The sequence below is a fragment of the Meriones unguiculatus genome, chromosome 1 (genome assembly GCF_030254825.1).
Source record: "Meriones unguiculatus strain TT.TT164.6M chromosome 1, Bangor_MerUng_6.1, whole genome shotgun sequence".
Lineage (NCBI taxonomy): Eukaryota > Metazoa > Chordata > Mammalia > Rodentia > Muridae > Meriones > Meriones unguiculatus.
Window position 1 is genome coordinate 128938876 of NC_083349.1, and position 24384 is coordinate 128963259.

At 46.0% G+C, this 24384-nt stretch overlaps 1 protein-coding gene across 2 annotated transcripts in view; it reads left to right on the forward strand.

Annotated features, from left to right (window-relative positions):
- Nucleotides 1–24384, forward strand: part of Pxdn (peroxidasin) — a 75048-nt gene that overhangs the window by 20681 nt on the left and 29983 nt on the right. The window contains exons 2-7 of one of the 2 annotated variants that reach the window (XM_021657572.2): nucleotides 13631–13702; nucleotides 14600–14671; nucleotides 18684–18755; nucleotides 21826–21897; nucleotides 22664–22735; nucleotides 24035–24204. In XM_021657572.2, coding sequence (XP_021513247.1) covers nucleotides 13631–13702; nucleotides 14600–14671; nucleotides 18684–18755; nucleotides 21826–21897; nucleotides 22664–22735; nucleotides 24035–24204 — 530 coding nt within the window. The remainder of the gene's footprint in view (nucleotides 1–13630; nucleotides 13703–14599; nucleotides 14672–18683; nucleotides 18756–21825; nucleotides 21898–22663; nucleotides 22736–24034; nucleotides 24205–24384) is intronic. The other variant, XM_021657573.2, reaches the window with a different exon arrangement.

Below are 24384 nucleotides of genomic sequence, written 5' to 3' on the forward strand. Positions count from 1 at the left end.
GACCCACAGCTTTCTCACTGTGCGCAGAAGAGAGCTGCACAAGCATTGTGTTCTAGGGCTGGGAAGATAAAGTCAGACCAAGAGCTGTTGCTGGTGCAGGGCCTATCTCTGCTGTCAAAGCATGTAAACATGTCTCTAGAGTCCCACTCTCTGTCCTGAGGCCCAGGTACATGGTTGTCAGTTTAGTCTGAGCTCCCTGGCTGGAAACCAGAGACCCCAGTGAGTCTCCATTGCTCAAGCTTTCCTGGCACTGTTCCTATGCACTGGTGTGGTGACTCTTCTCTTCAGGGTGGTTCTATCAGTGTGGACTGCTGAACAGGTGACCCTGTCCTGCAGGTTATGCTTCATGATGTCAAAGTCATGTGTGATACTTGTACTTAACTATGCCCTTCCTTAGCTCATGGCAATGTCACTTTGGGAAGGAGCTTGGTTTTCAGCTCCCCGGTAAGCAGCCCCATGCCTTAAATTACTGATTATAGCTGCTTAGTGGATGTTCCAAATTCCTGAAAATGATAATAAACAAGCATATTTGTGGACATGATTGTCATCGCCTCCCAATGTAGCTGCTCTATTGTTTGTCCTCTGACCCAGCGGTGACTCTTAGGGATATACCTGTCCAGCCAAGCTGAAAATGGACTGCACAGAAAGCCCCACTGCAGTGCTACTAAAAGCAGCTGAAGGAAGTTACTGGGTAGAGTTTGGGACGGAGGCTGTGGTCAGCTGTGCAGAGAACAGAACTCCTGGAACCATATCTGCATACCACTTGTGTTAGTCAGCTCAAGCTGCTGTAACAAAAACAGTGATTCTGGGACTGGGAATGTGAGCTCAAGATGCCAATGTCATTCAGCTCTTCCTGTTTGCTGACAGCCATCTTCTCACTTTGTCTTCCCATGGCATAAAGGTAGAAGCAAGCACCCTGGGGTTCTCTGTCCCTAATCCTATGCGAGGTTCATGCGGAGTAAGAGGCTGAGGACATGTGTGCACATGTGTGCTCTGATTTCACTTGATAACTGTGCCATTGTCAATCACAGAATCCAGATTCTTTTGTCCCAGTCTTTTTTAATTAAAATTTTATTTTTTAATATTAACTACAGTTTATTCACTTTATTTCCCCCCTTTAGCTCCCTCCCTTATTCCCTCCCATTCCCACCCTCCTTCCCTCATCTCCTCCCATGCCCCTCTCCAAGTCCACTGATAGGGGAAGGTCCTCTTCCCCTTCCATCTGACCCTAGCTTATTAGTCTTAATTACTATCATAACATTAACTTCTGAATGCACACGACACTTCACACACACAGTTATATCTAGGTTATAGGATGGCAATGAATGGGTTTAAAAAGCTGCATTGGAGACAGAGTCAGAAAGTTAACACAGCCTCAAGGAAGAGTCCGTAAGAGACCTGATTTGAAGTGTTTATGAATGGAATTGCAGTGCTTAGAGCCATGCCAAGTACACGTTGTCAAATTCAAGTCATAGTGACAGCTAGTTCAAGAGTTAGCTTGAAGTCGATTGTGTGTCACGGGCAGGAAAAACAGGCAGATGTCCCATGGTCTGACATGTTTGACAGTTTCTCAGAACAAGCCTGGAGACAACTCACCAGGTGGCGGATAATCCTAGCAGCTGTTCTGTCTTCATGTGCCCCTCTTTGTGGTCCAAGGGAAAGAGGTTATATTTGGTGTGTTTATCAGGTTTGGGGACCTACTTCTGACAGTAGACTTTTGATATGTCCATGTTCTTATGTGCTCCTAGTCTACTCTGATCAAAATTGTACAGATGGTAGGTAACTTCTTAGCTGAGAAAGTTATGTATTATATGTGCCTCCTCGGTAGTGCTGAGTGGTGTCTACACGCACGCACGCACGCACGCACGCACGCACGCACGCACCGTGAAGTACATTTATATTGCCTATGCATTTCCGTTCAGAATGGATCCAACTGCTGCTTTGCTGCTTTGTGAAATAGTCACCCAGGGCAGGACACAGCCTGAAGCTGTCCCACAACATACGGAGTCAGCTAGATCAGGACACAGCCTGATCTCCTCAGTATGCCTGTCCTGCTCCATCCTGGGTAAGAAATGGAACCTTGGGAAGTCCACTCCACTCCTGCAAACGTTGAGGATCCTTTGGGGAGCCAAAGGACTTTATCATTCTAGTCAGGAGAAGGCTTCGTGACAGAAGAAGATGGGAGGTATGGCACCTGGTGGGTTTGGGCAAGGGCAGAGGTCACTGGAGCTTGACAATAAAGTCCTCCAGTGGACTGGCAGGTCAGAGACAAGGTCCATACAGCTGGGAGGAAGGTGAGGATCTCTTCCATCACCCCAGCGCTGCGAGCCTCACACTCTGGCAGAAAGCAAGACACATTATTTTCTCCCACTGAGCTCTCTGATTGGAACCAAGTAGAGACAGAGGACGAGCCTTTCCTGAAAGAGCCCAGGCCTTGGAAGTTCTCAGCAGGACGGGGAATCCAAAGCAAATGTTAGCTCCTGGGTTTACACACAGGGGAGATAGGAGATAACTTGAGAAGGGCCATTCTTCGCAGCCTGCAAGGCTGGGCCTGCCCCTTGTTACAGGACAAGGCTCATTGTTCTGGCTGGGGCAGGGTTCTGATGAGGGTTCCTGGGTCACTTCCATCTTCAGGCTTCGTGGGAGCTTCAGGAGTCCCAGAAGTTGTGTCAGGCACTTGGGCAGAGTACTGGTTATTCTTAGGCACTGAGTCTTCAGGTTCCTTCTACAAAGTGGGTGCAATCATCTTGGGGATACACTAGCAGATGGCTGCTTTGGGTACACGGACACAGTTCTTTGCCCTGGAATTTTGACAAAGGGTACAAAACCTTTGGTTTCTCCGCTGTGTATGACAGTCTTCCCTTGCCATAGCCAGGTTTCCTGGTCTGATGCAGAGGTATTCCTACCTCTGAGGGTGTAGGGCTCACGCTTGTTTGTTCTACTGTAGAAGGCTGACAACACTGCCAGGAGACAATGTCTGGAGAGAGCTGGGTGGGCCGTGTGCTATCTAAACAAAAGGCAGAGGAGCCTGCTGGTAAAGCAGAACCGCCTTCTAGTGACTTTGGCAACGCAGTTTTTGAAAGACTTGACTAATGCAGGTGGGGTTCCTTAAAAAGGCATCTTCAAAACTTTTTTTTTTTCAGCCATACGGATGAAGTTCTGTCCTGTGCAGGAGAATGGGTGCAACTGGAGTGAGTCAGTCATATTGAATGAATTAAGTCATCCCCAGGAAGACAAATTTATTTTTCTCGTTTGTGGGCCCTAGACTTTATAGGTACATAATATAGTATGTACAGGTGACATGAAAATAGAATCAAACTGTTTGACTCGACAGAGGGACCAGTGGGGCAAGGAGAGGGGTAAGAGGGCTTGTAGAGGAGTGCATCAGGAATAGTTTCAAAGTACATTGTATTCACATGTATAAATGCCCTATGTAACTGTATAATAAGAAATAATAAAAATTTGTCTCACTAGCATGCGATTTTACTTTTGTCTTTACTAAATGGTAAAGTTATATATATGCCAAATAATTTTCTAAAAATAAATTTTCTCGTTGTTTACTATCAGTCAAAAAACAAATACACCTTGCTGGGTACGATAGCCCACGCCTCTAATCCCAGCAATAAGGGAGACAGAGGCAGGCGGATCTCTGTAAGTTTGAGGACAGCCTGGGCCACAAAATAAGTCCAGGATAGCGAAGGCCACACAGAGAAACCCTGTCTTGAGAAAAACCAAAAGAAAATACACCTTAATTGGTTTTATCTGTTTAACAGATCAGAAAAGTTAGGAGCGACTGGCAAGTATCTGAGGGGCTATGTTTTGCACAGTCTCTTGCAGGAAGACTTGCTAGGACATGATGGAAAGCGTGAACCGTAGCCCAGCTGGACCCGGGGCTCCTGAGAACCTGGAGTTGAAGGCTTGGACACAAACCCCTACCTGAGGACACCAGGACTAATTAATTGCCTTTTGAAAGAATATGGCTCATAGTTTAAAGTTGGTTTCTAAAGCACTTAGAGTGGAAAATGCGATTTTAAAAATGTTGATTGATAAAAACCATCACCAAGACCGAAAACCTAAAACACAAGCTTTCATGCTTGTGGGGTCCGGATTTTAAGTCTTTAGAAATATTTGTTGTTTATTGATTGTTTTTAAGAAAAATAATTATTCTATTGTTTATGTATTGTTTTTACTGTATTTGTGTATGCATGTCTGTGTGTGCACACGTGTCACTGTGGGAAAAGGGACTGAACTTGGGCTGTCTGGCTTGGCAGCAAATGCCTTTACCAGCTAAATCTTCTCATCATCCTAGTTTTGTGTGTGTGTGTTCACTTTACAGCCTGATACCAGCCCTCCACCCCCTTTCCCCAAGCCCCATCCTCAGGTCTCCCCTCCCCCCTCTACTTTTTTTTTTCACAGGAGAGGGAGGCTCTCAGGGATACTAACCCAGCCTGGCACCTCAAGTCACAGCAGGACTAAGCACGTCCTCTCCCACTGAGGCCAGACAAGGGAGCCCAGCTAGGGGAAAGGTATCCAAAGGCAGGCAACAGAGTCAGCGACAGCCCCTACTCCCATTGTTAGGGGACCAACATGATGACCATGCTGCACATCTGTTACGTATGTGTAGGGGTCAAGGTCCAGCCCATGCATGCTCTCTGGTTGGAGGTTCAGTCTCTGTGAGCCCCCATGAGCCCAGGTTAGTTTACTCTATAGGTCTTCTTGTGGTGTCCTTGACCCCTTTGAATCTCTCAATCCTTCCCACTCTGCTACAAAACTCCCCGAGCTCCGTCTATTGTTTGGCTGAGAGTCTCTGCATCTGTTTCCATCAGTTGCTAGACGAAGCCTCTCAGAAGACAGTTATGCTAGGCTCCTGTCTGCAAGCATAGCAGAGTGTCATTAACAGTGTCAGGGATTGGCTCTCTTCCATGGGTGGGTCTCAAGTTAGGCCAGTCGTTGGTTGGCCATTCCCAAGGAGCTCATTCATAAAGGTCCTTCATAGAGCTCTTCTCTTATAGCTGAGCCATGTGGCCGCAACTTCTCAACATGCCTGAGCACATTGGCAGGGCTTCATTGTAGTATTTGCCCAAATGGAAGTTCTGTTAAGCTTGTGGGGAGTTTGCAAATTCAGGCTCATTTTGCTGCAGAGACACAGAACCCCAGAAATGTATGTAAAGTCATGGTGGGATCCATCCAGGACCTTAACATGATTTTTCTTTTTCTTTCTTTCTCTTTCTTTTACTATTTGAGATAGAGTTTTACTTCCCAGTGGTAGTAAAAGGGGTAGCAAGGGGTTCTCAGAGTACATAGTAAGGGATGCATCTGACAGAATGTGCTAGGGCCCTGGAACCAGGAGTTGTGTCTGATTGCTGGCTGGACACCTATGTGTGGTGTGGAGAGGATGAGGGCTGGGTGTGGAGTCCAAGGGGGAGATAGGAGGGCCTTGCTGCTTTACCTTCTTAGCAACAGTCATGGCAGTCATTGAAGGATTTAGTCTACCAGTGATAATGACTTTGGTAGGCCTCCCGAAGATCCCACCAGTTGGTAGAAGACAACTCTTTACAAGATAGGGAGTGAGATGGGACCAGGGGATGGTGGATGGAGTTGGAGGTGGGGTAGCAAATGTGTAGGAGGTGAAGCAGATGTGAAGTCTAGTTACACCTTCCTGTAACTGGATGTGGGAAGGTCAGGGCATCTGAGATGACCCTCTGAGAATCCCATGCTGAGCTAACAGGAAAGAATGTACCTTTTTTGGGGGGATGGGGGTGGGGGAGTCAAACATTCTTCCCCTTAAACCATTTGAAAGGATTTTATTCTAAACACCTAGATGATGTGGAAAAGTGTGCACCCCATGTTCAAGGCAAGATGCAACTGGAGAAATATGTTTATGTGTTCAATGTAGGATGCTGAAGAGTAAACCGCTCCTGCCTAGAGAGGATAGATGGTCAACAGCGCACCTGTTCAGTTCTCTGCCTTCAAGTCTTCTAAAAGAGGGGGATGCTGGAGACATGGAGGGCATGGCCCACATAGCCTCGTCCCTACCTGGGCCCCAGTGCATGGCATTCTATGACTGAAAGAGCTCTCCACATTTGAGCAGGAAGGGTTGTTTCTAAGCAAGCTAGGATAAGATGCCACGGGTCTCAGCAAAATGCGTGATTTCAACCTGTGAAGCAAGGCAGATCAGCATTATGGCTGAGGCCATTCATCCTTCCGTGCTTGAACGTCTGTTTTCCTTGCTGTGCTGTGCTGGTGGGAGATGTGCCGGAAGAGAGCAGCTACCAGCTCCACTGTGTAGTCCCTGTGCAATGCCTTCACAGATCATTGAAGATGAGTCATTTCAATCAGAAAATGCCCCAGTCATCCTCACACAGTGTAGTGAGCTCAGAAAGGACACCGACAACTACATGTTCAAAACTAGGAGATCCAAGTTGGGTCTCTGGAACAACACAAGTAAAGGGAGAAGGAGAGAAGCCACTCTACTCACAAAGTTGTCCTCTGACCTTTCTCATGTGTTAACCCCCTCCCCAACACACACATACATGCACTCAAGCAAGCACGCATGCATATACACAGATCTGTAGTGGAGAGGTTGTGAGTGGCTATGGCCATTAAGCTTATGTACATCCCTCAGGACAGGTGGGCAGGAGGCAGGAGCAGACCTCCAGGAAGCTGCTGGGTAGAACTTGCAGAGTTTGTGCCCATCTTTTTCAATATCGTTCATGTGGTTTAAGAGCAGACTTTCCCTCAGACACTGGCTTCTCCTTCTGAACATGCATTTTTTTCTCCAGCACATACTGAGCCCTGCCCCGCCCTGCCCTCTCCTGCCCCGCCCCTTTCATCTCTGCACTATTTCCACAAGTGTCATTCCAACACTGGGCAAACAGTTTGCTAACTTAACAGGAATTCCCTTTGCACTGCAGACATGGGTTCTGCAGTGGCTTTGTAAAAGACGATGTTTTGATTCCCTCAAGCACCTTTTATCAGTGACATCTCAAGCTGTGGACCTCCATCCTCAGCAGGCTTCAGCAGGCTCTAGTAACTGAAGAAAGAAAGGGTATCTGCAGGCCCCTCAGCACATAGTCCTCCATCAGTGCCACCCAGTCCATGAACACTGGGCGGGCTGGAGGGAGTGAAGCTCAGACATGCACAGAAGAGTGCAGGGATGGTGTCCTCAGGGTCTTTCAGGGAGAGAGGGCTTACACTTGTCCTGTCATAATTCCGATTTGAAGAGCTAGGATGTATTTAAAATATGTCCTCTACAAAGAGGAGGAGACATTAAGCCTGTTAGGTGAGTGGGGTGAGTTTACACTCCTGGAGGAGTACTTATCAAGTCAACAGCATCATCAGGGTCTTCCAGTGTGGCACACCCACACCTAAATTCTGTGCATCGAGAGCAGAAAAGCAGGGTTAGCTGCCCTTGTTCTCAGTGACTTTTGACATCGTGACACCAGTGATCTCAGAAGTTCCCTATAACATGTAAAGATGCTGAACTTAACCTTAAAAAAAAACCAGACTGTGAAGAGAAACTAGTAATGAAATCATGTCATGTATGCATGCGTTCAGTTCAGCTCCATGATGCCTTATTTGTGGGATATTTGCTCTGGCCAGTAGAAAGAAATACTAACTACTAAGATACAAATCAAAACCCACAGCGAGATGCAGGCTATGTGGCCTTCTTACCTACAAGGTAGCTGTATGTGGTGTGGGGCACTGACAGGGTTAAGTTCCTCATCAGTGAGGAAAGTGGTTTTGGGTCTCAGACCAAACAGAAGATCCTCATTATTTATGTTGACCAAATCATTATTAATATTTAAATTTAAAAATAAGTACAAACACATGGCACTTTCTAAATGGGGGGGAAAAACCCGACATTACTTTAGGAGTGATGTTATTGAAGATTACAGTAAATGAGCTTTATGTTCAGCCCTTAAATGTGACTTTTTTGTTTATAGTTAGTTCCCTCTGGTTAAGCATCACGGAGTGGGATGTGCATCTTAGGTTGTTGTGGATTTCAGACTGTGAAGATGGCTCCGTTTGGTAAGAGTACTGGCTGAGCAAGCATGAGGATCTGAGTCAGATCATTGGCACCTGTGTGTGGCTATGTATTTCCCTGTAACTCCAGCTTCCATACATGCACATACATGTGCACTTGCATGCATATACATATGTGTGTGTATATATATATGTATATATGTATATGTGTATATTTTCGTGTTCTCATATACAGCCCCAAATCCCAAAAACAACAAACGAAATTCTTGCATTCTGTTTTAATTATTCTATGGTTATGTGATTAATTAATGCTTTTAAAAAATCATATTACATTTATTTATTTTTGTCTGTGTGTGCCTGTATGCTGTAGTATGAAGAAGCCAGAGGACAGCTTTTAGGTTGGTTCTGTCCTTACCACATGGGCTGGGGAATAAAACTTAGGTTGTCAGGTTTGGTGGCAAATACCTTCATACCCTGAGCCATCTTGCTGGCTTCATGAATTAGTTTTGATATTTAATATACACGTGAACTAGATTGCCGTTTATGTGTGTGTGTGTGTGTGTGTGTGTGTGTGTGTGTGTTTTGAGACAGGGTTTCTCTTTGTAGCCCTGGATGTCCTGGAACTCACTTCGTAGAGCAGGCTGGCCTCAAACTGACAGAGATCTGCCTGTCTCTGCCTCCTGCTGGGATCAAAGGAGTATACCGCTACTCCCTAGATTAATCTTTTCAAGCATTAATTTTTGCCATTCTGGTAGGTTTTCTGTTTCCATTGAGGTTTTGGAATAATGGGGAAAACACACAAACATTGAAAGCAAGACAAATCTTCATGAAACTTCTTGCTAGCTTTTAAAATACAAAACATGACTCTCCCTGTATTCTGATACTGAGGTGGAATGGGAAATTTTGTGTTTCATGTTTTATCCTTATTGAAGGCTCTTTTCATTTAGAGGGCTGTGCCAGTTCAGAAGGTCAATGCTTTAACCTGGGGAAGAGGAGAAAAGGCGCTATCAGGAGAGGAGAGTCTGGAAGGGGCCAGTAGCTAAGTCTGCTAGACTTTTTCCCAGCATGAGTGTGTGCTCAGCCAAACCAGATTCTCAACCAATGCATTTCTCCTTCTGCTTCATACAAAGTGATAGACTTCCTGTGGTTTCTAGTTTCTAGGTTCTTATTTGCCATGTAAGGTAGTTTCCTATGGCCTGACTCTAATCACTCCCCTGCCCCCGCCCACTGTGTTCATTCCTTAATCTAATACCCCAAGGTCACTTCTCCAGAAGGGAACCTTGGTTACCTCTATGGTCAGATAGGGACTGTGAGGCAAGCCATGATCTTGCTCCCAAATAGGGACTGTGAGGCAAGCCATGATCTTGCTCCCAAACTGCTACGTAGAGAGCCTTTGGTTGATCACCTATGTATTCTAGGGCCACTTAAATGTCAGGTGTGCTTAACAGAGAGATTGACACCTGTTCTGTGGGAAACAGAGGTGCAGTTTACACTCAGGATGCTCACGTGGGGTCTGTGTCCTCTGTGGCATGCTTCTTAGTCTCACTTCTATTGGTACATATGATCTGGTATCCACAGTTTAGGAAAAAACTGGTGTGGTTCATCACGAAGAGCTTTCTGTGCTTTGGGTCCTAGTGTCAGCAGAATGCTCATAGTTGCTTTCTCTCAAGGATGTTTTTAAGTAATCATTCTGTTTATGGCCTTCCCAGAACTTTCTAGAATCCACCTCCAGTCCTGCTTCAGGCCAGCTTCATGGGGGAAGTTTGAGACATTCATTATTTGCCTGGGAAGTGTTTTCTCCAAGCCATGAGGGTGGACACCAGATGGCCTAAGCATTAGCAAGTGTGTGGGGAGCAGTGGTTCCACATTCTCCCCACCCCTTGCCCCCCACTCCTGGCCCCCACTCCTGTTCCCCTACTCCTGGTTCAGTGATAGAGAGTGAGGAAGCCAGGAAAGTACTTTGAAGTGCTTTTTAGTTGTAATATTCAGGGCAATGGCCTTTCTTTTTTCTTCCTATCCTTTTTTCTTTCTTTCTTTCTTTCTTTCTTTCTTTCTTTCTTTCTTTCTTTCTTTCTTTCTTATTTAGAGTTTTTGGTAGAACTATTATGATTTTAAAAATAAGAATTCTAGTGTCATCTGAACTGGGCTAAATTTATGATGAAGGGGACAGAGGATTCCACACTTTAGTTTTCTATGATCTGCCTCCTCAGGCATCTGCAGATGTTTCTGAAAAAATAAAAATAAAAATAAAAATAAAAACAAACAAACAAAAACAAATGAAGGGTTGGTGTATTCACAGGTAAACCTCACGGGAGTGATACTTGGACTAAGGGCTGGAGAAGCAAGAAATGCTGCTGCTGTTGGCACACACAATGATTATACATGTGTGGAAGCCATTTCCATATCATGACTGTGTACACATGTGCAAGCACATACGTGTACTGTGACCTTCCAAACAGACTGAAAGGCATTATTGTTTGAGTCTCGTCTTGCTTTCTCGGGAGAGCTTGCTAAAACACGCATTTCCACCCTGTCCCACAGTTCCCATTTTGTGCTCTTAGCTGTGATCCAGAATTCCCTTCTGAAAGTCTCCAGATGCTACCTCTACCACTGATTCTGGGACACTGCAGGAACTTTGTAAAGAACAGCCTTTCCTGTGGCTCCAAGCAGCACTCCCTGAATAAATGAGTATTTACTCCGGAAGAATATAGCCCTGTCATGTGTCTTCATGTCCTTGAACTTGGGGCTCACCTTGGAAAGTGCATTTGGTTTCTGTAAGAAGACAGAGTTTAAGCCTGTCCCAGTGTATCCAGGAGGTATGGACATGTAGACTGAGTTGTCAGCCTGCTCCAGGCTCCTTGACCATGTCCATTTCAGCTCTTTCCCTGTGCTGTGGTCATCAGAAAAAAAAATATACAAGTATACAAGGATAAATATCTGTACTTCTAGTTGGGTATCCTCCAACATTTATCTTGGCTTTCAAGGTCCCATTTCTGCAATATTAAGTGTGTTGCAAGGTCTGTGGAGTGAGCTTTTCATCTCAGCCACCCTTTACCAGTTCTAGAGTTTCACTTTGGTCCATGGTGGTTTCGGTCTGTTGGTTAAGAACCCTAGTTTGTTGCAGAGGGGACCCTCTGACCCTCTTAGCATCAGGCTGAGATTGGCAGTCCTTGAGTGCTTATGCACAAGTTGTGAAATCGCCTCCTGAGCTTGCACCAGCTTTGTCTAGCGGGAATGCATGGTGACTAAGATTCAGTGACACAAGAAAACAAGAAACAACTCAGAGAACATCTTATCCAACTCCGCTTGTCAACGGTACTTAGATTTCATTATGTGATCCCTGGTGTGCAGTTACACCACCTGGCCATGGACCAAATGCTCAGAGCGAGCCTTCTGTCCTTAGGACCAGAGGATTGGTGGCCCCGACGCTAGGCTAGGGAGAGTGTCTTTCATAGCTTTCTCCTTATCCTGCCTAGGTTTCATCTTAACTTAGCAATCTCTTAGCCCTCATATTTGCTTTCTAGCTTCCGAGAGATTCACACACATTGTCTATCTTTCTGTCTTTTGAAATGGAATTTGATGGAGAGCTGGAGTTCAAGATAGTGTGTGTGTGTATTCCCAAGTTGAGCTTGTTCTCCTTACTATGAGTAGTGATGTACAGCTCGACTTCCACAACGTACTGTCTGGCCAACACTTACATCAGGTTAGAGCTTCCCCGTGTCTGAGATCATACTAAAGCCTGACTAAGCAGATTTCATTTCCTATCAACAGCTGGCCCATTTGGGTCCATCCTTTCCACGGAACTTTCACTGTGCCCCACCCTCTCTCCTGAGTCTTCACATCTCTCACTGGATGCTCTGTGAAATAAAAATCTCACTTCAGTGAAAACATGTATGTCAGTGCAGAGGAAGGCTGGCTAGGGCAAGGACAGGGCCCCCAGTAAAATCTTAGGAAAAAGTGTGAGAGGAGGCCATGATCTGGAGACTGGAATGAAGCTGTGCTACTTTGGGAGCAGAAAAGGCAGGCAACCTTGACTTTCCCTCCACCGGGAGAACTTGATCATGGCATGGAAGAAGTTCTGGGAAGGACCACATCCCTTTGCTGGCTCCTCAGCATTTCAGGTCAGAGGATGTTCTAGGAAAGATGACCTCTCATTGCTCTGGCTTTGTATTGTCCCAGGGTTCCTGTTCTTTCCCAGGGCTGACAGCAGAGTTCTCCATACTGGGTGGATTAACAAGAAGTGCACAGCTGCTGGTGGAGGCTGCACCCCTAATCAGGGAGCCCACCTCACTTGAACTCCTCCTCCTTCCTGGTAGACTTGTGACCTTCAGTAGCTGTCCCCCACCATCCTTGCATATCTATCTCCCTGCTTCCCTTCTCACAAGGATGTCAGTTGTGTTGGGCCGGGACCCACCTCTTACCTTGATCTCCTATGGAAAGACCTCATCTTTACACACAGCCACACCCTGAGACACTGAGGTTAGGATTTATATACATGAACTCTGGGCTAACAACCTACAACAACATCTCTGTCAAAGCTGGAGAAAAGAATTCTAATTTCCTAAGATGACCTATGAAAGGTGTGGGCTTCTGTTTATTACTCAGTGACATTCACACGTGTAAATTTAGGTGCTTTTTAAAAAAATTTATTTGTGTGCATGTGTGCCTGTGTGACGTTGTGTACCTGTGGAAGTTAGAGGAACACTTGTGGGAGTCACTCCTCTCCCTCCACAATGTGGGTCCCGCTTGTCAGGATTGGTGGCAAGTGCCTTTACCCTTGAGCCATCTCACTAGCCTATAAATTTACTTTTCAGCTCAAGCTATAGAGATGAACTTCCTGGGAAGAGTGAGACAGATGTCCACACATTCTCACTGCCTAGCTGTCCAGAGGCCTTTGACTTGACTCTGTCCTGGGTATGGGCTTATCATACTGTATGTGTGTGGTCAGAATCTTCCTGTACTTGCTCTGAGCTCAGTGCTATCGGGCTCAGGGCCTGCCTTTTGCTTCAGTATCCCAAAGTCTGTTCTTTTTCTCTCTGGCTTGTGTGCTGCATATAGATGTGCCCTTCCCCAGGGAAAATGAGAACCAGTTTTAACACTTTAATGTAAGCGAACACGGCATGTGTACTTGTTTGGAAACACCAGTCTGCAGTTTGTATATAGGATGTCCTGCTGAGGTGGCTTTATACTTTGGGACAGCCAGCTAAAATTTGTGGAGGTAAATAACACTGTGGGCTGGGCCCCTAGCTGTGTTTCAGCCACGTTCTTCTGGCGAATGCTGAAGTGTTTTGTATTCACAGCAGGCGTGACACCTTGAATCTATACAGATCTATCTGTTTGTGTTATCCTGAGACTTTCTGAAAGTACACTGTTCAGTGGGCTTGGCCAAGGGTGGAATGTGTAGGGCATTCATTCCTGTGATTTTTTTATGTTTTTATATTTTATTTTATTTTTTTATCTCCCCAGATTAAGTGTAATGTTGGTCCTTAACTCAGAAGAATATTCCTGCAGTGGGAGAGTTCACCCAGAAGGGTGGCCTGTGTGGTGTAATTTTTTAAATGTCTTTTCATCTTGAAGTCATTTGTTTAGGGAGAACAAGCTGTCCTTTTTCTGTCAGTAAAATACGTTTCCTATCTCTTTACAGAGATCTTCGGTTCAACAGAATCAGAGAGATCCAGCCTGGGGCATTCAGGAGGCTGAGGAACTTGAACACACTGTAAGTTAGAACATGTAGTTGGTAGCCCGTGTAGAAAAAAAGGAGAGGGGTGTACCGTGCACGTCTGGGTAGATGCCAAGTGCTGTGGCCGTCCCCCGATTGCCACAGTTGGCGGGGGTGGCTGAGGGAAGGCAGGATGGTGCAAACCCACCTGCCCTTTGTGTGGAGACAGCACACAGAACCCTGGGGCCTCAGCGGGGTTTCAGCCACATTCTTGCTGCTGAATGCTGAAGCGTTTCTGTGTTTGCAGCAGTGTTCTGTGCTCACAGTGTTTCCTGAAGGACTCGGCCCGCTTCAGCCCCCACCCCTTCGCTGGCTGAGTTGGCCTCAGAGGGTGCGGTCCTTTACCTCTTCCCTGTATGGCTGAGGAGTGCAGTCATATCCTGAGCTCGCTGGCTGCAGGCAGGGCTCTAGAGCCGCTGAATAACCATAGAGCTTTGATCCCCCAGAGCAACAGGGAGCCACAGCAGACTCCAGGCTCTTTGAAGTACTTTGAGCACAGCAGGGAGCTACTTCTAGGGGTGTGGGGGATAAGTTATCACTCAAGTCCCGAATGGCAGAGAGGGAGGTGGCTCTGCTCAGCTCCTCATCCTGTGGAAGAACCCCAGAGACATATGTCCTATACATCCATGATTGTGTTAAACTGACCCTTAGTCCTCCTGGAGGAGATACTCTCACAGGTAGTGGGCTAAAGATGCACACTCCTGTGTCAAGGAGAGAGGATTTACTTCTTTAATATATATGATAGTGGAAGAAAGCTATCTGGTAATCATAGTAACTCGAGCTGGGATTTAATGGCTGCTGGCAGGAAGGTCTGTACTTCATCATTCTCTGACCCTCAAGGCTACAGAAAGTATTTCTGTTTGGTTTACATCTGCTGGCATTTTTCTTTCATAGGCTTCTCAACAATAACCAGATCAAGAGGATTCCCAGCAGTGCATTTGAGGACCTGGAGAACTTAAAATACCTGTAAGTTAAGGGGCAGCTCTGTACCCCACAAGCATGTACTGTCTGTCCCTAGAGTATGAAAATGTAGAACCGAGGTTTGTCCTGTTTGTGAGTTACCGCAAAAACACCGTCCCCAAATGGTTTTATTTTTAGAAGGTGAGTGAAGTTTGAAAACATGTCATCAGTCTTTAAGTGATGGGTGAGGTGGGCTGAGTGACGTGCACACGTGTATTGCCTGTGGCAGCTGTGGTCTGGGCTGTACGACTTTGCAGGTGGGAGGGGCAGTGTGCACAGCTTGCTGGGGCAGACTCCTGGGGTACAGGCATCAGTAAATGCATTTTGTAGGTAAGAGGTCTCAGCTGCTTTTCCAGCTGTAAGTGGGTTATGACTGTGAGTTACAGATTTCTTTGGAATGTCACTAATTCCTCTTAGTGTTTCTGTCTTCCTCATTTTGCCTCTTCTTTTTTATCTAGTTAAGTGTTTCTATATTTAAGGTATTCACTTTTATCTTTTAAATCACCTCCTGTTTATTGAAGTCAGCTCTGAAGTTTAGAAAATCATCACTCTTCTAAAAATACTTAAAAAGCCAGGAGTGGTGTTTGTGTTTCTGGCACTTGAGAAATTGAGGCTAAAGGACCACCTTGAGTTTAAGGACAGCCTAGTGTCACATAGAGATATCCTGTCTTATACTGGCTTAGTACTGTGTCCAGGAACTTACTGAGAATGAGAAGGATCTAGGAAAACACAGTGGTTCCTATGGGTTGTGCTCAGTGTCCACTCAGGTCAGAAGAAACACCTGTCACCTGCATTTAGGGAATGAGTCTTTTAGGACTCAGATACTTCCTAAAATGAACCATTCTGTCAGTGATTTTTTTTTTCCTCAGAAGTCCATACCACATTGCATATAAACAGCTCTAACTTAGGCTGATTTTTTTTTTAAAGCCAAATAATTTTTTTTTTCAGTGTGGACGTGTCCTGGAAATCTGTTATGACTTAGGTTGTCAGTGGACCTCCCTACAGCTCCTGTTTATTGAAATGTAATTTCCTCAGCCACAGCGCTGTGTGTAAGCTCTTTTCCCAGCTTCTGTGGCCTACAATGCTGAGTTTCAGCACTGCTCTTGAAGCCAGGTCAGGCTTCTGCTCTTAAGCTTCCTTGTTAAACTTCCTGCTGTTGCTGCCCAAGTTCCACCAGGGAGCTTTGATTTCCTAGAAAGTAGATAGTGTCCGCTGGAGCCAGAACTGGGGCAGTGTGCATCTGTATTTTTAACTGTTTTATGTTTCGTTGAGTTTTTTTCTTCTGAGAATACACTCAGTATCAGGCAGTGTGGGATACTGTTTTCCACAATGTCTCTTTAACCATACCTCCTGGCCTTGCTCTGTGATTGCTTCCTTCCCCAGCAGCCATGCTCTGATGTCTCCTCTGCCTCCCACAGCAAGTCAGCTTAAAGTGGGGTCAGGACAATTGGTCTCAGTAGGGACGGGTCACTCTGGGGACAGGCTGCTAGGAGTGGAGCCTAGTGCCCGTGCAGCTTTGTACAGGTCTGGCTGGCCTCATTCCCCAGATCCCTGGGATCTCCTTAGGGCAGCACTTCCTTGATCACTATAGTAATAGTATTGTAAGTGTTTAAAAATAATGTCTAAAGTTTAGTGATTATTTCAGCCTTTTGCCTTTTTGGTCAAAATACATGTTTGGATTCTACGTAGTCCTTGTTTCCTGGACCTCTGTTGCTTTAGTGAGGCGCTGGCCATAGACTTCATTCCTATTTCCTGATGATAAGAACTCTTTCTCTGCTTGAGAAAGAGTTTATGGTGCAAGGACCAAACTGTGAAATATATATATTTATTAATATATATTAATATATAAATAATAATTTATAATATGTATTATTTATAATATATTATTTATATTGTATATACATATACACACTTAGTAATTAAATAATAATTTATAATATATTATTTCTATATTATATTAAGTGTGTATATATATAATGTATATATATCCATATATATATGGATATATATATATATACACTTAATAATTAGAACATCAACTTTTTTTTATCCTATGGAAATAAATTGTGTTTCAGTGTCTTTAATTTCTGTTTTTAAACATTTTATCTTATTTTGTTTGGTGGTACTGGGCATGGAATCCAGAGATTTGTCCCTGTACCTTTCTTTGAGCTGTACCCCAAACCCTACCCCAAGTGTCTTTATAAACATACATTTTTATGTGTTAGTTGCCTATAGTTATTTTAGACAGCCTTCAGAAGGACCCTGTTTTCCTGCATTAGTAAAAGGCAATGTTTTTCAGTATTTTGCTTAAAGAAGTAGACACAGCGGACAGTGGTAACACAGACCTAGGAGCTTGACCTGTACCAGGCATTGACTAAAAAGCGTCACACACAATTATTTAACTCAGTGATTCTGTCCATTTAAGAAACTAGGGTGTAGCCAGGCGCAATGGAGCATGCCTGTAATCCCAGCACTCAGGGAGGCAGAGGCAGGAGGACCGCTGAGTTTGAGGCCAGCCTGGTCTACAGAGTGAGTCCAAGACAGCCAAGGCTACACAGAGAAACCAAAGAAAGAGTGGGGGGAACTAGGCTGCACAAAGGTTGAGTTTTTACTATGGGTGCGTGGCTTCAGAGAGTCTGGAGGACCAGTGCCCGATGTGGCTTTTGATGTAGGTGTTGGGCTATTGATGGAGACAAGCAGGTCCTGCATGGTTTACATCTAAGTTTGTAGTTCTTTGGGGTTCTTCGTGATTTGCAGTTTTGTGCAAATATAAACCCCCTTTGGGGGGTTATAGCAATTAAAAGGAAGCAGGTTCAATCCCACGAGGTAGGGTCTTGCGCAGATAATAGTGAGTACAGTGAGTAATCTGATCCTGGACATGTCATACCACAAGAATTAGGGCAAAGAATTTTGCCTGTTTTTTTTTTTTTTTATTTCTCTTTTTCTTACACATCTTTGTTAGTTGGCATCCATGTCTTTTCAATTTAATTTTTTATGTTTTCAATGTTAGCACACAAAGTACTTGGCTTTATTATGATATCTTCATACATATGTGTCATTATACTTTCTCATTTGTTCCCAGACTCCCTTGCCCTCAGTGTGCCTTCTCTCCAACAGGTTCTATGCTTCCCTCAGACTCAACTTCCTACCTCCATTACGGTGTCATACTCTGCTCTCATGACATGCTTTCTGGTTTTATCACACACACACACACACACACACACACACACACACAAATACATGCATGCATGCACACACACACCAGTCCCAGAGAGAGGGCAGGGGAGCTATCTCTTGCTCAGGGTGGCTGCCGAGGACTAGGTTATAAGTCCACTGCAGGCCTGACATGTCCACATGTCACACTGAGGTAGTTCCAGCACACACACCATTCCAACAGAATGTTGATGAAGGACCCTGAGTTAGGAACTTGGTGTAACGTTCATGGTTCATGAAATACAGTTATTGTTTGTTTTAATTTCAACCGTTTAAAAATGTGAAGCCCTTTCTTAGATTGTAGGCAATTCCAAAACAGACCCTGTGGTACCCATGGTTCTTGGAAAGCATTGCATCTGCTGTATAAAGAATGGGGCGGGTGGGAGAGAAGTTCAAGACACCTCTAGACCCCCTGTTTTTCCAGAGCCGTGAAGGTGTATCTGTTTAGTAGAAAGTGCTGGTTATGATCTTATTACAATCAATGCCTTACGTGTGTAGGGAAAACATTGTATCTTCCCCAGACTTTGAAGCCGATGTCAGGACTTCAGTAGTCACAGCAGGAGAATCTGTGGAGCACTTGCTTTTGATCCTGGAGGTATAAGAGAAGTGACCATTGAGAGCGGCCTGGCACCTACAGTGCAATGTTTTGTTTGCACCCTCATGCGGTCATTGCTTTTAAACCACTCTCCCCGTGTTAGCTCAGTTCCTTCTACCTGGAGTTGAGAGCTCGTGTGTGTGTGTGTGTGTGTGTGTGTGTGTGTGTGTGTGTGTGTGTGCTAATACTCCTCCATGTTTCTTGTTTCAGCTATTTGTACAAGAATGAGATCCAGTCAATTGACAGGCAAGCATTTAAGGGACTTGCCTCTCTAGAGCAACTGTAAGTGTCCCCCGTGCCATCTGCCTTATCGCCTCCCGCAGGGAGGGACGACTGTTGCATGATGCATGTCCGTACTTCCTGGGGCGCAGGGAGGATGTGCATGACAAGGAGAAGCACCAGTGGGTGTTTTCCACCCACCTCTCCCACCTTGCTCCTCTGTGCTCACCCAAGAGCAGACATTGCTGTGTTTCTTCTGTGCATCAGACCCCGCCCCTGCATTCGCTGTTTCAGGAACAGGAATATAGCTTGCTTTCCTGTTGAACAGCAAGAACTTCGGTGTTCATATGGTGGTGGAGACAGGCATGCAAGCAAGCAGGAGCTAGATGGGCTGTTGTGATAGGGTGTCCGGAACGGGATGGGAGCCATGTTCATGGTCACATGCAGTCCCCGTCATGTGTCATTGCTTTGGAGAACATGAGCCTTATTCCCTATAGTTGTAGTTAATGGGTGGTGAGTATGTCAAAATGTTCTCTCTTTAGCCATATATGAGCTTGGACTCTGCTATGAAGTCTATCATTGTGGGTCCACCACTACCACCACCACCTCCTCCCAACCCCGGCATAAATGTGCCAGTATAAAGGATTTCTGGTTTGTGTGCCTTACTGAGTGCCTTTCACATAGTAATCTGAGGCAATCCTTGGGATTTCAGGCTCTCTGGGCTTTGCAATTTCATGGATGGAAAACAAGTGTTGGATGTACTGCAGGACTAGCCCTGCACTTCAGCCCAGTGTCTGTTCCTGTGTTACCGTGGAGGTCGGGCACAGCTGGGTCAGGGTGGCAGCAGGTGGGACCTCATGCTGCAGCAGCCCACGTGGTGCACCTATATCCACATCAGTTGTCCAATAGGCAGGTCTTGCATCCTAGGTATGGGGCGTGAGCATGTTCAGGATGATGCTATTTGTAAGGTCCTGGGTAAATTGCTTCAGATAAATGAAACAGGGAATCTGGGTCCTTGCAAAAACCCTGGAAACAGTCTAGAGACTTTACAGACGGAGTTTACAAAGGGACACAGGCCATTTTCATGCCGACACCATGGTGCTAACCTGGCAGTGAGTTCAGTGAAGGAGCCCCCCCCCAAGCCGGAGGAGCTAGGACCAAGTGAACTTGAGTGGCTTTCGTTGCCAGTGGGGCTTTCTGCTCATCAGTGACAGGGAGAGACATCCTGTGTCAGCTTGGAGTTTAGAAAACCCCAGGCTAGTGGAGACGAGTCGTTGCTGATGGGATATGGCCTTCTTTCTGAGATCTGAATGCTGTAGCAAGACCAGGGGACAAAGAACCCATTGCAGGCATGGTCAGAGCATCAGGTCAGTGTGCCAAAAGCACTGAACACACCAACTCCCCATGCCTAGGATCCAGAGCCTTGGGCTCTCTCTGACTGGGAAGAGAGAGTTCCTGCTGGCCTTGCCTCAGACCCTCTCTGTCCTCTCCTGCACATGTTCTTGCCACTCAGCAGGGACAGTGGGAACTGTGAGGCCGTGAAGGCTTGAATGGAGAGGCCCTGGGCAAGCATGCCACAGGGGCCCCTTGTCATCCTTCTTAGCTCCACACACTGGATCACAGTTAGCTGACTCAACAATGATGTCCTGTGTCCTTGAGGACTCACTCCCTGTCCTCCATTTTCCCAGCCGTCTAGAGAAGGATGATGGTACCCAGAATCTTCCTGGAGTCCTAGCAGTTCAGAGTTGTGCAAACTCTGACAACTACTATCCTTAGGGCTTCTTGGGTCAGGATGTCTGAGGCCCACCTGTTCAAACTTCACTGCATGCTGAAGGGACACCATGGAGCCTTCCCTCGTGGGCTCTATTGTACCCCTCTTGTCTTCTCTCTTGTTCTTCAAGCTTAGCTCAGGACTCCCCAGCAGCGTCTCAGTGTTGATGGTTCCCATGAGCTGCAGGGTTGAGGGACATACGAAATACACATATCAGTCTCAGCTGCCTAGCACACACCAGGCACACATGATAGGGTGAGGATTCCTCTTTGGTCCTGTCTCCTTGGACATCCTTGCCGCAGGATGCAGTGATGACAGTTATTGACCTCGATGCCATTTCTCCTTCTTGCTTGTCTTGCAAACACATCATCATCTGGGAAGTGAGGGACACCTACCTGCACCTGAGGAGGGCCCTGGAGACCACAATGCCGTGTGCCTGAGGAAGGAAAGGTGGCCTGTGGCCCTCAGAGATAAGGAGGCTCTGGACTGGTTCTGCCTGGGGAGTTGCCAGGGAAGAAGGCCATAAGGGGACCCAAGAGAAACACTGCTCTCACAGTTAATGAAATGGGCTTGGAGAATAAGGCTTTCTACCGAGTTGTGGTAAAGAAGGCTGTATGTTGGCCCTGCTGCTTGTTTCTCTCCTTGGCCCTCCATTGTACAGGAGTATCTGTTACCATGGCTACCTGGGTGGAGGCTTCTCTCTAGGCCATGGAGGTCTGAGTAAAGAACTTGATTGATGTTTTGTTGAACAAATATGCCCCACCATCTTTCAAAAAGAGTAAACTATCATTCAAGGGAATGAAGTTAATTATGCCCTAAAATGCAAATTGTCTGAGCTACGAAGACATCTTGAATAGGAAAAAGAATGGACTCTGGGTGTTCTGTGTGACCTGAGGACCTCGGGGAAGTTCATCGCCTCTTGTGACTTAGAGCTGCTTATCTCCTGCCTGGGTGCCTGGCTCTGTATCTGCAGCGTTCTTAGTGTCACATGGAAGCTTTGACAGTTTAGAGTGCTGGGGTCCTGTGTGTGCACGTGGACAGGGGCCCTGTCAGCTAGGTTGCTTTTGGTTTCTCCTTGTTACCTATCGCTGGGCATTTTACAGATGGATGTGAAGTGGCTGGGCCACCATCACACCACTTGGGTTCATGGAGACCCAGGGCTTCTTAAGTCCTGAGGTGTCGTCTACGGGTCAGCCAGCCTGCCTGTTCTCACTTATGCCTCCTCATCTCTACACTGTGCAGAGCACAGGGAAGTACCTAGCGACATGTGGGTGTGAAGTGTGTAAAAACTTTGGAGCCAAAAATCTGGGTTGGAAAAGGTCAGTAAGTCATTCACGTTGGGCTGCTTTTTTCATCCCTCAGGTACCTGCACTTTAATCAGATAGAAACGCTGGACCCGGAATCCTTCCAGCACCTGCCGAAGCTGGAGAGACTGTGAGTCCTGCTTCCCCTCTGTTTAACACTTCCTTGATACTTTGGTGTAAAATCCATCCTTTGGCTAATAATCAGAAGTTGGGATTCCATATTCTATGTCTAGGAATGGTAGTAAAATAGGAAAGAAATCCAATTATTTCTTGAACCAAACCACATAGTGTTCTGTCCAGTTCACGAACCCCAAAAGACCAGGATTAAACAGACTCTGCTGTAAATACAAGAGGTTCTTTTTATTGTAAATTACAAGCTGCAGCTTGGGCCCACACCCCCCCACTGAAGCAGTGGGAGCCGAGCAAGCGCCCCGTGCTCAGGTTAGTTGGATGATTTAAAGATTCTGGTCTATCCCAGCCTACCCAAGGCAGGGGCAATTCCTGGCAAGCATCTATTGGTCAAAATGCTACATTTTTAATTGATTGGCTATAGGAAGGTCCCCAGACCATAATGACCTGGTGTCCCTCCCCAGGGGGATGGGCCAGTTTCCTAACAACTATATCTCTAGTGGGTGGGGAAAGAATGCAATAAGGCAGTCCTTCCCCTCAGGGCATTACTGGACTTCTCCACCCACCTAGTTCAGGCCTTAATTAATAGCTGATTTTTAATCTTTTGGTCTTTCAATAGCTGTCAACTTCACTCATATTAAATAACTACAGTTGATAAGATATGTGACCTCTTGGGCTCATTTTCACATATGCAGGAAGTTTTTATTTATTTATTTATTTATTTTTTTTTTTTTTGACCAACTTTGTTCTGTTTTCTCTTTCCCCAGATTTTTACATAACAACCGTATCTCACACTTGGTTCCTGGGACATTCAGCCACTTGGAGTCCATGAAAAGGCTGTAAGTGTACATTTGGGTACCTGCATGCCGGCAGTATCTGTGGGCGGCCCTCTTTCCTCATTCTCTCCTCTGGCCCTTTCTGTGGACTGGCCATGAATCTCCAACTTCGAGAGAGCCTGAAGAGACATCTGTAAGCCAGGGAGGTGGGCCTGTTAAATCTATTTCAGTGCAATGAGGCGAGCAGACAACTCACCTGTGGCAGCAGGCTGATTCTTAATAAGGATCTTGAGACAGTTTTTTTTTTTTTAATTATGTTTAAATTCCCCCAATTAAGTTTTAATTGTAAGGTGCATAGTTTACTGGCAAGAATGAAAGCCAGTCCAGGGGCATCTGCATAGGTATGCCTCCAGTTCCCTTTTCTTGAAACTCACTTACTTGACAAACAAGCAAGCTGCTGCCTACCCAGTTTTTAAAGGCTTCCAGAAGTAATGTGTGCCTATTATAATGGAATTAAGATATTTTAGTGCTAATGGAGTTAGCTAACAGCCTCGATTGCTTTGATTTTTTTTTTTTTTCTCCTTGGCCTCAAGAGCACTCACCCAGTTAAGATATTACTGGAATGTGTGGTGTCTATAGTGGACTCTAGAGCTCACAGGGGCTGGCTTTTGTTGCTTTATCGCCCAAGACTTAAAGACTCTTTCTTCAGGAAAGAAATAATCAGGCAAAGTGAATTCACATCAGGGGTGGGAAGATAGGATGAAAACTCATCCCTTTGATGGATAAGAGGGAGGAAAACATTGCCAGATCAAAATGCCACAAAGAGCAACCCAGGAGAACTAGGGTGAAGGGTGGGGCAACCAGTGGACCAGACTGCAAATGGATTTCCCCGTTTACAGCCCCAGAAAGATACAGTTCTCTTTTAGAGGAAGTCCAGCCCTTTTGACCCATTACGTTTCTTTCTTTACATTGCTCAAACAGGAGCATCCTCATTTGGAGATAAGGGCTAAGCCGATCAGAGTTGGTCTTGCCCTCAGTGGCCTCACTGAAATGACCACTCCCAAGGAACAGTCAAAATGGTAGATGGACTTCCACCTCACTTGGCTGGCTAGGGTAGACTGGACAAGTATGTCATGCTGACCCTTTTGTTCTGTTCTGGCTGTAGGGTGTTGCTACACAAGTTGTTCAGGCTGGGTACCCCAGCACATGATGGCTTTTACCCGAACCCTGTACCCATATCTTACCTGAGCCTGGGGTACCATTTGGCATGCCTTGAGGCTCCAGAATCTGGAGTTTGGTCTGTCCAGGACGGCTCCCTGTCTCCTAACTCCTGGGCATCTCCATGGCTTCTTCCTCCCACAGGAGACTGGACTCCAATGCCCTTCACTGTGACTGTGAAATCCTGTGGCTGGCAGATCTGCTGAAGACCTATGCCCAGTCTGGGAATGCGCAAGCAGCAGCCACCTGCGAGTATCCCAGACGTATCCAAGGGCGCCCTGTGGCTACCATCACCCCAGAAGAGCTCAACTGTGGTGAGTGGGTCCCTGGGGCCCCGCTGAAGGACCAGTGTGACCCCAGAAGTCTAGGCTTATCCCCATTGACATTCCAGAGGAAGGCTTGTCTTCCATCATGGAGAGCCAAAGCCCTGGAAAGGCAGTCTGTCATTTCTGTGGTGGGGTCTGTGCTGAGAGGTGTGCTTAGGGCTTGCAGTA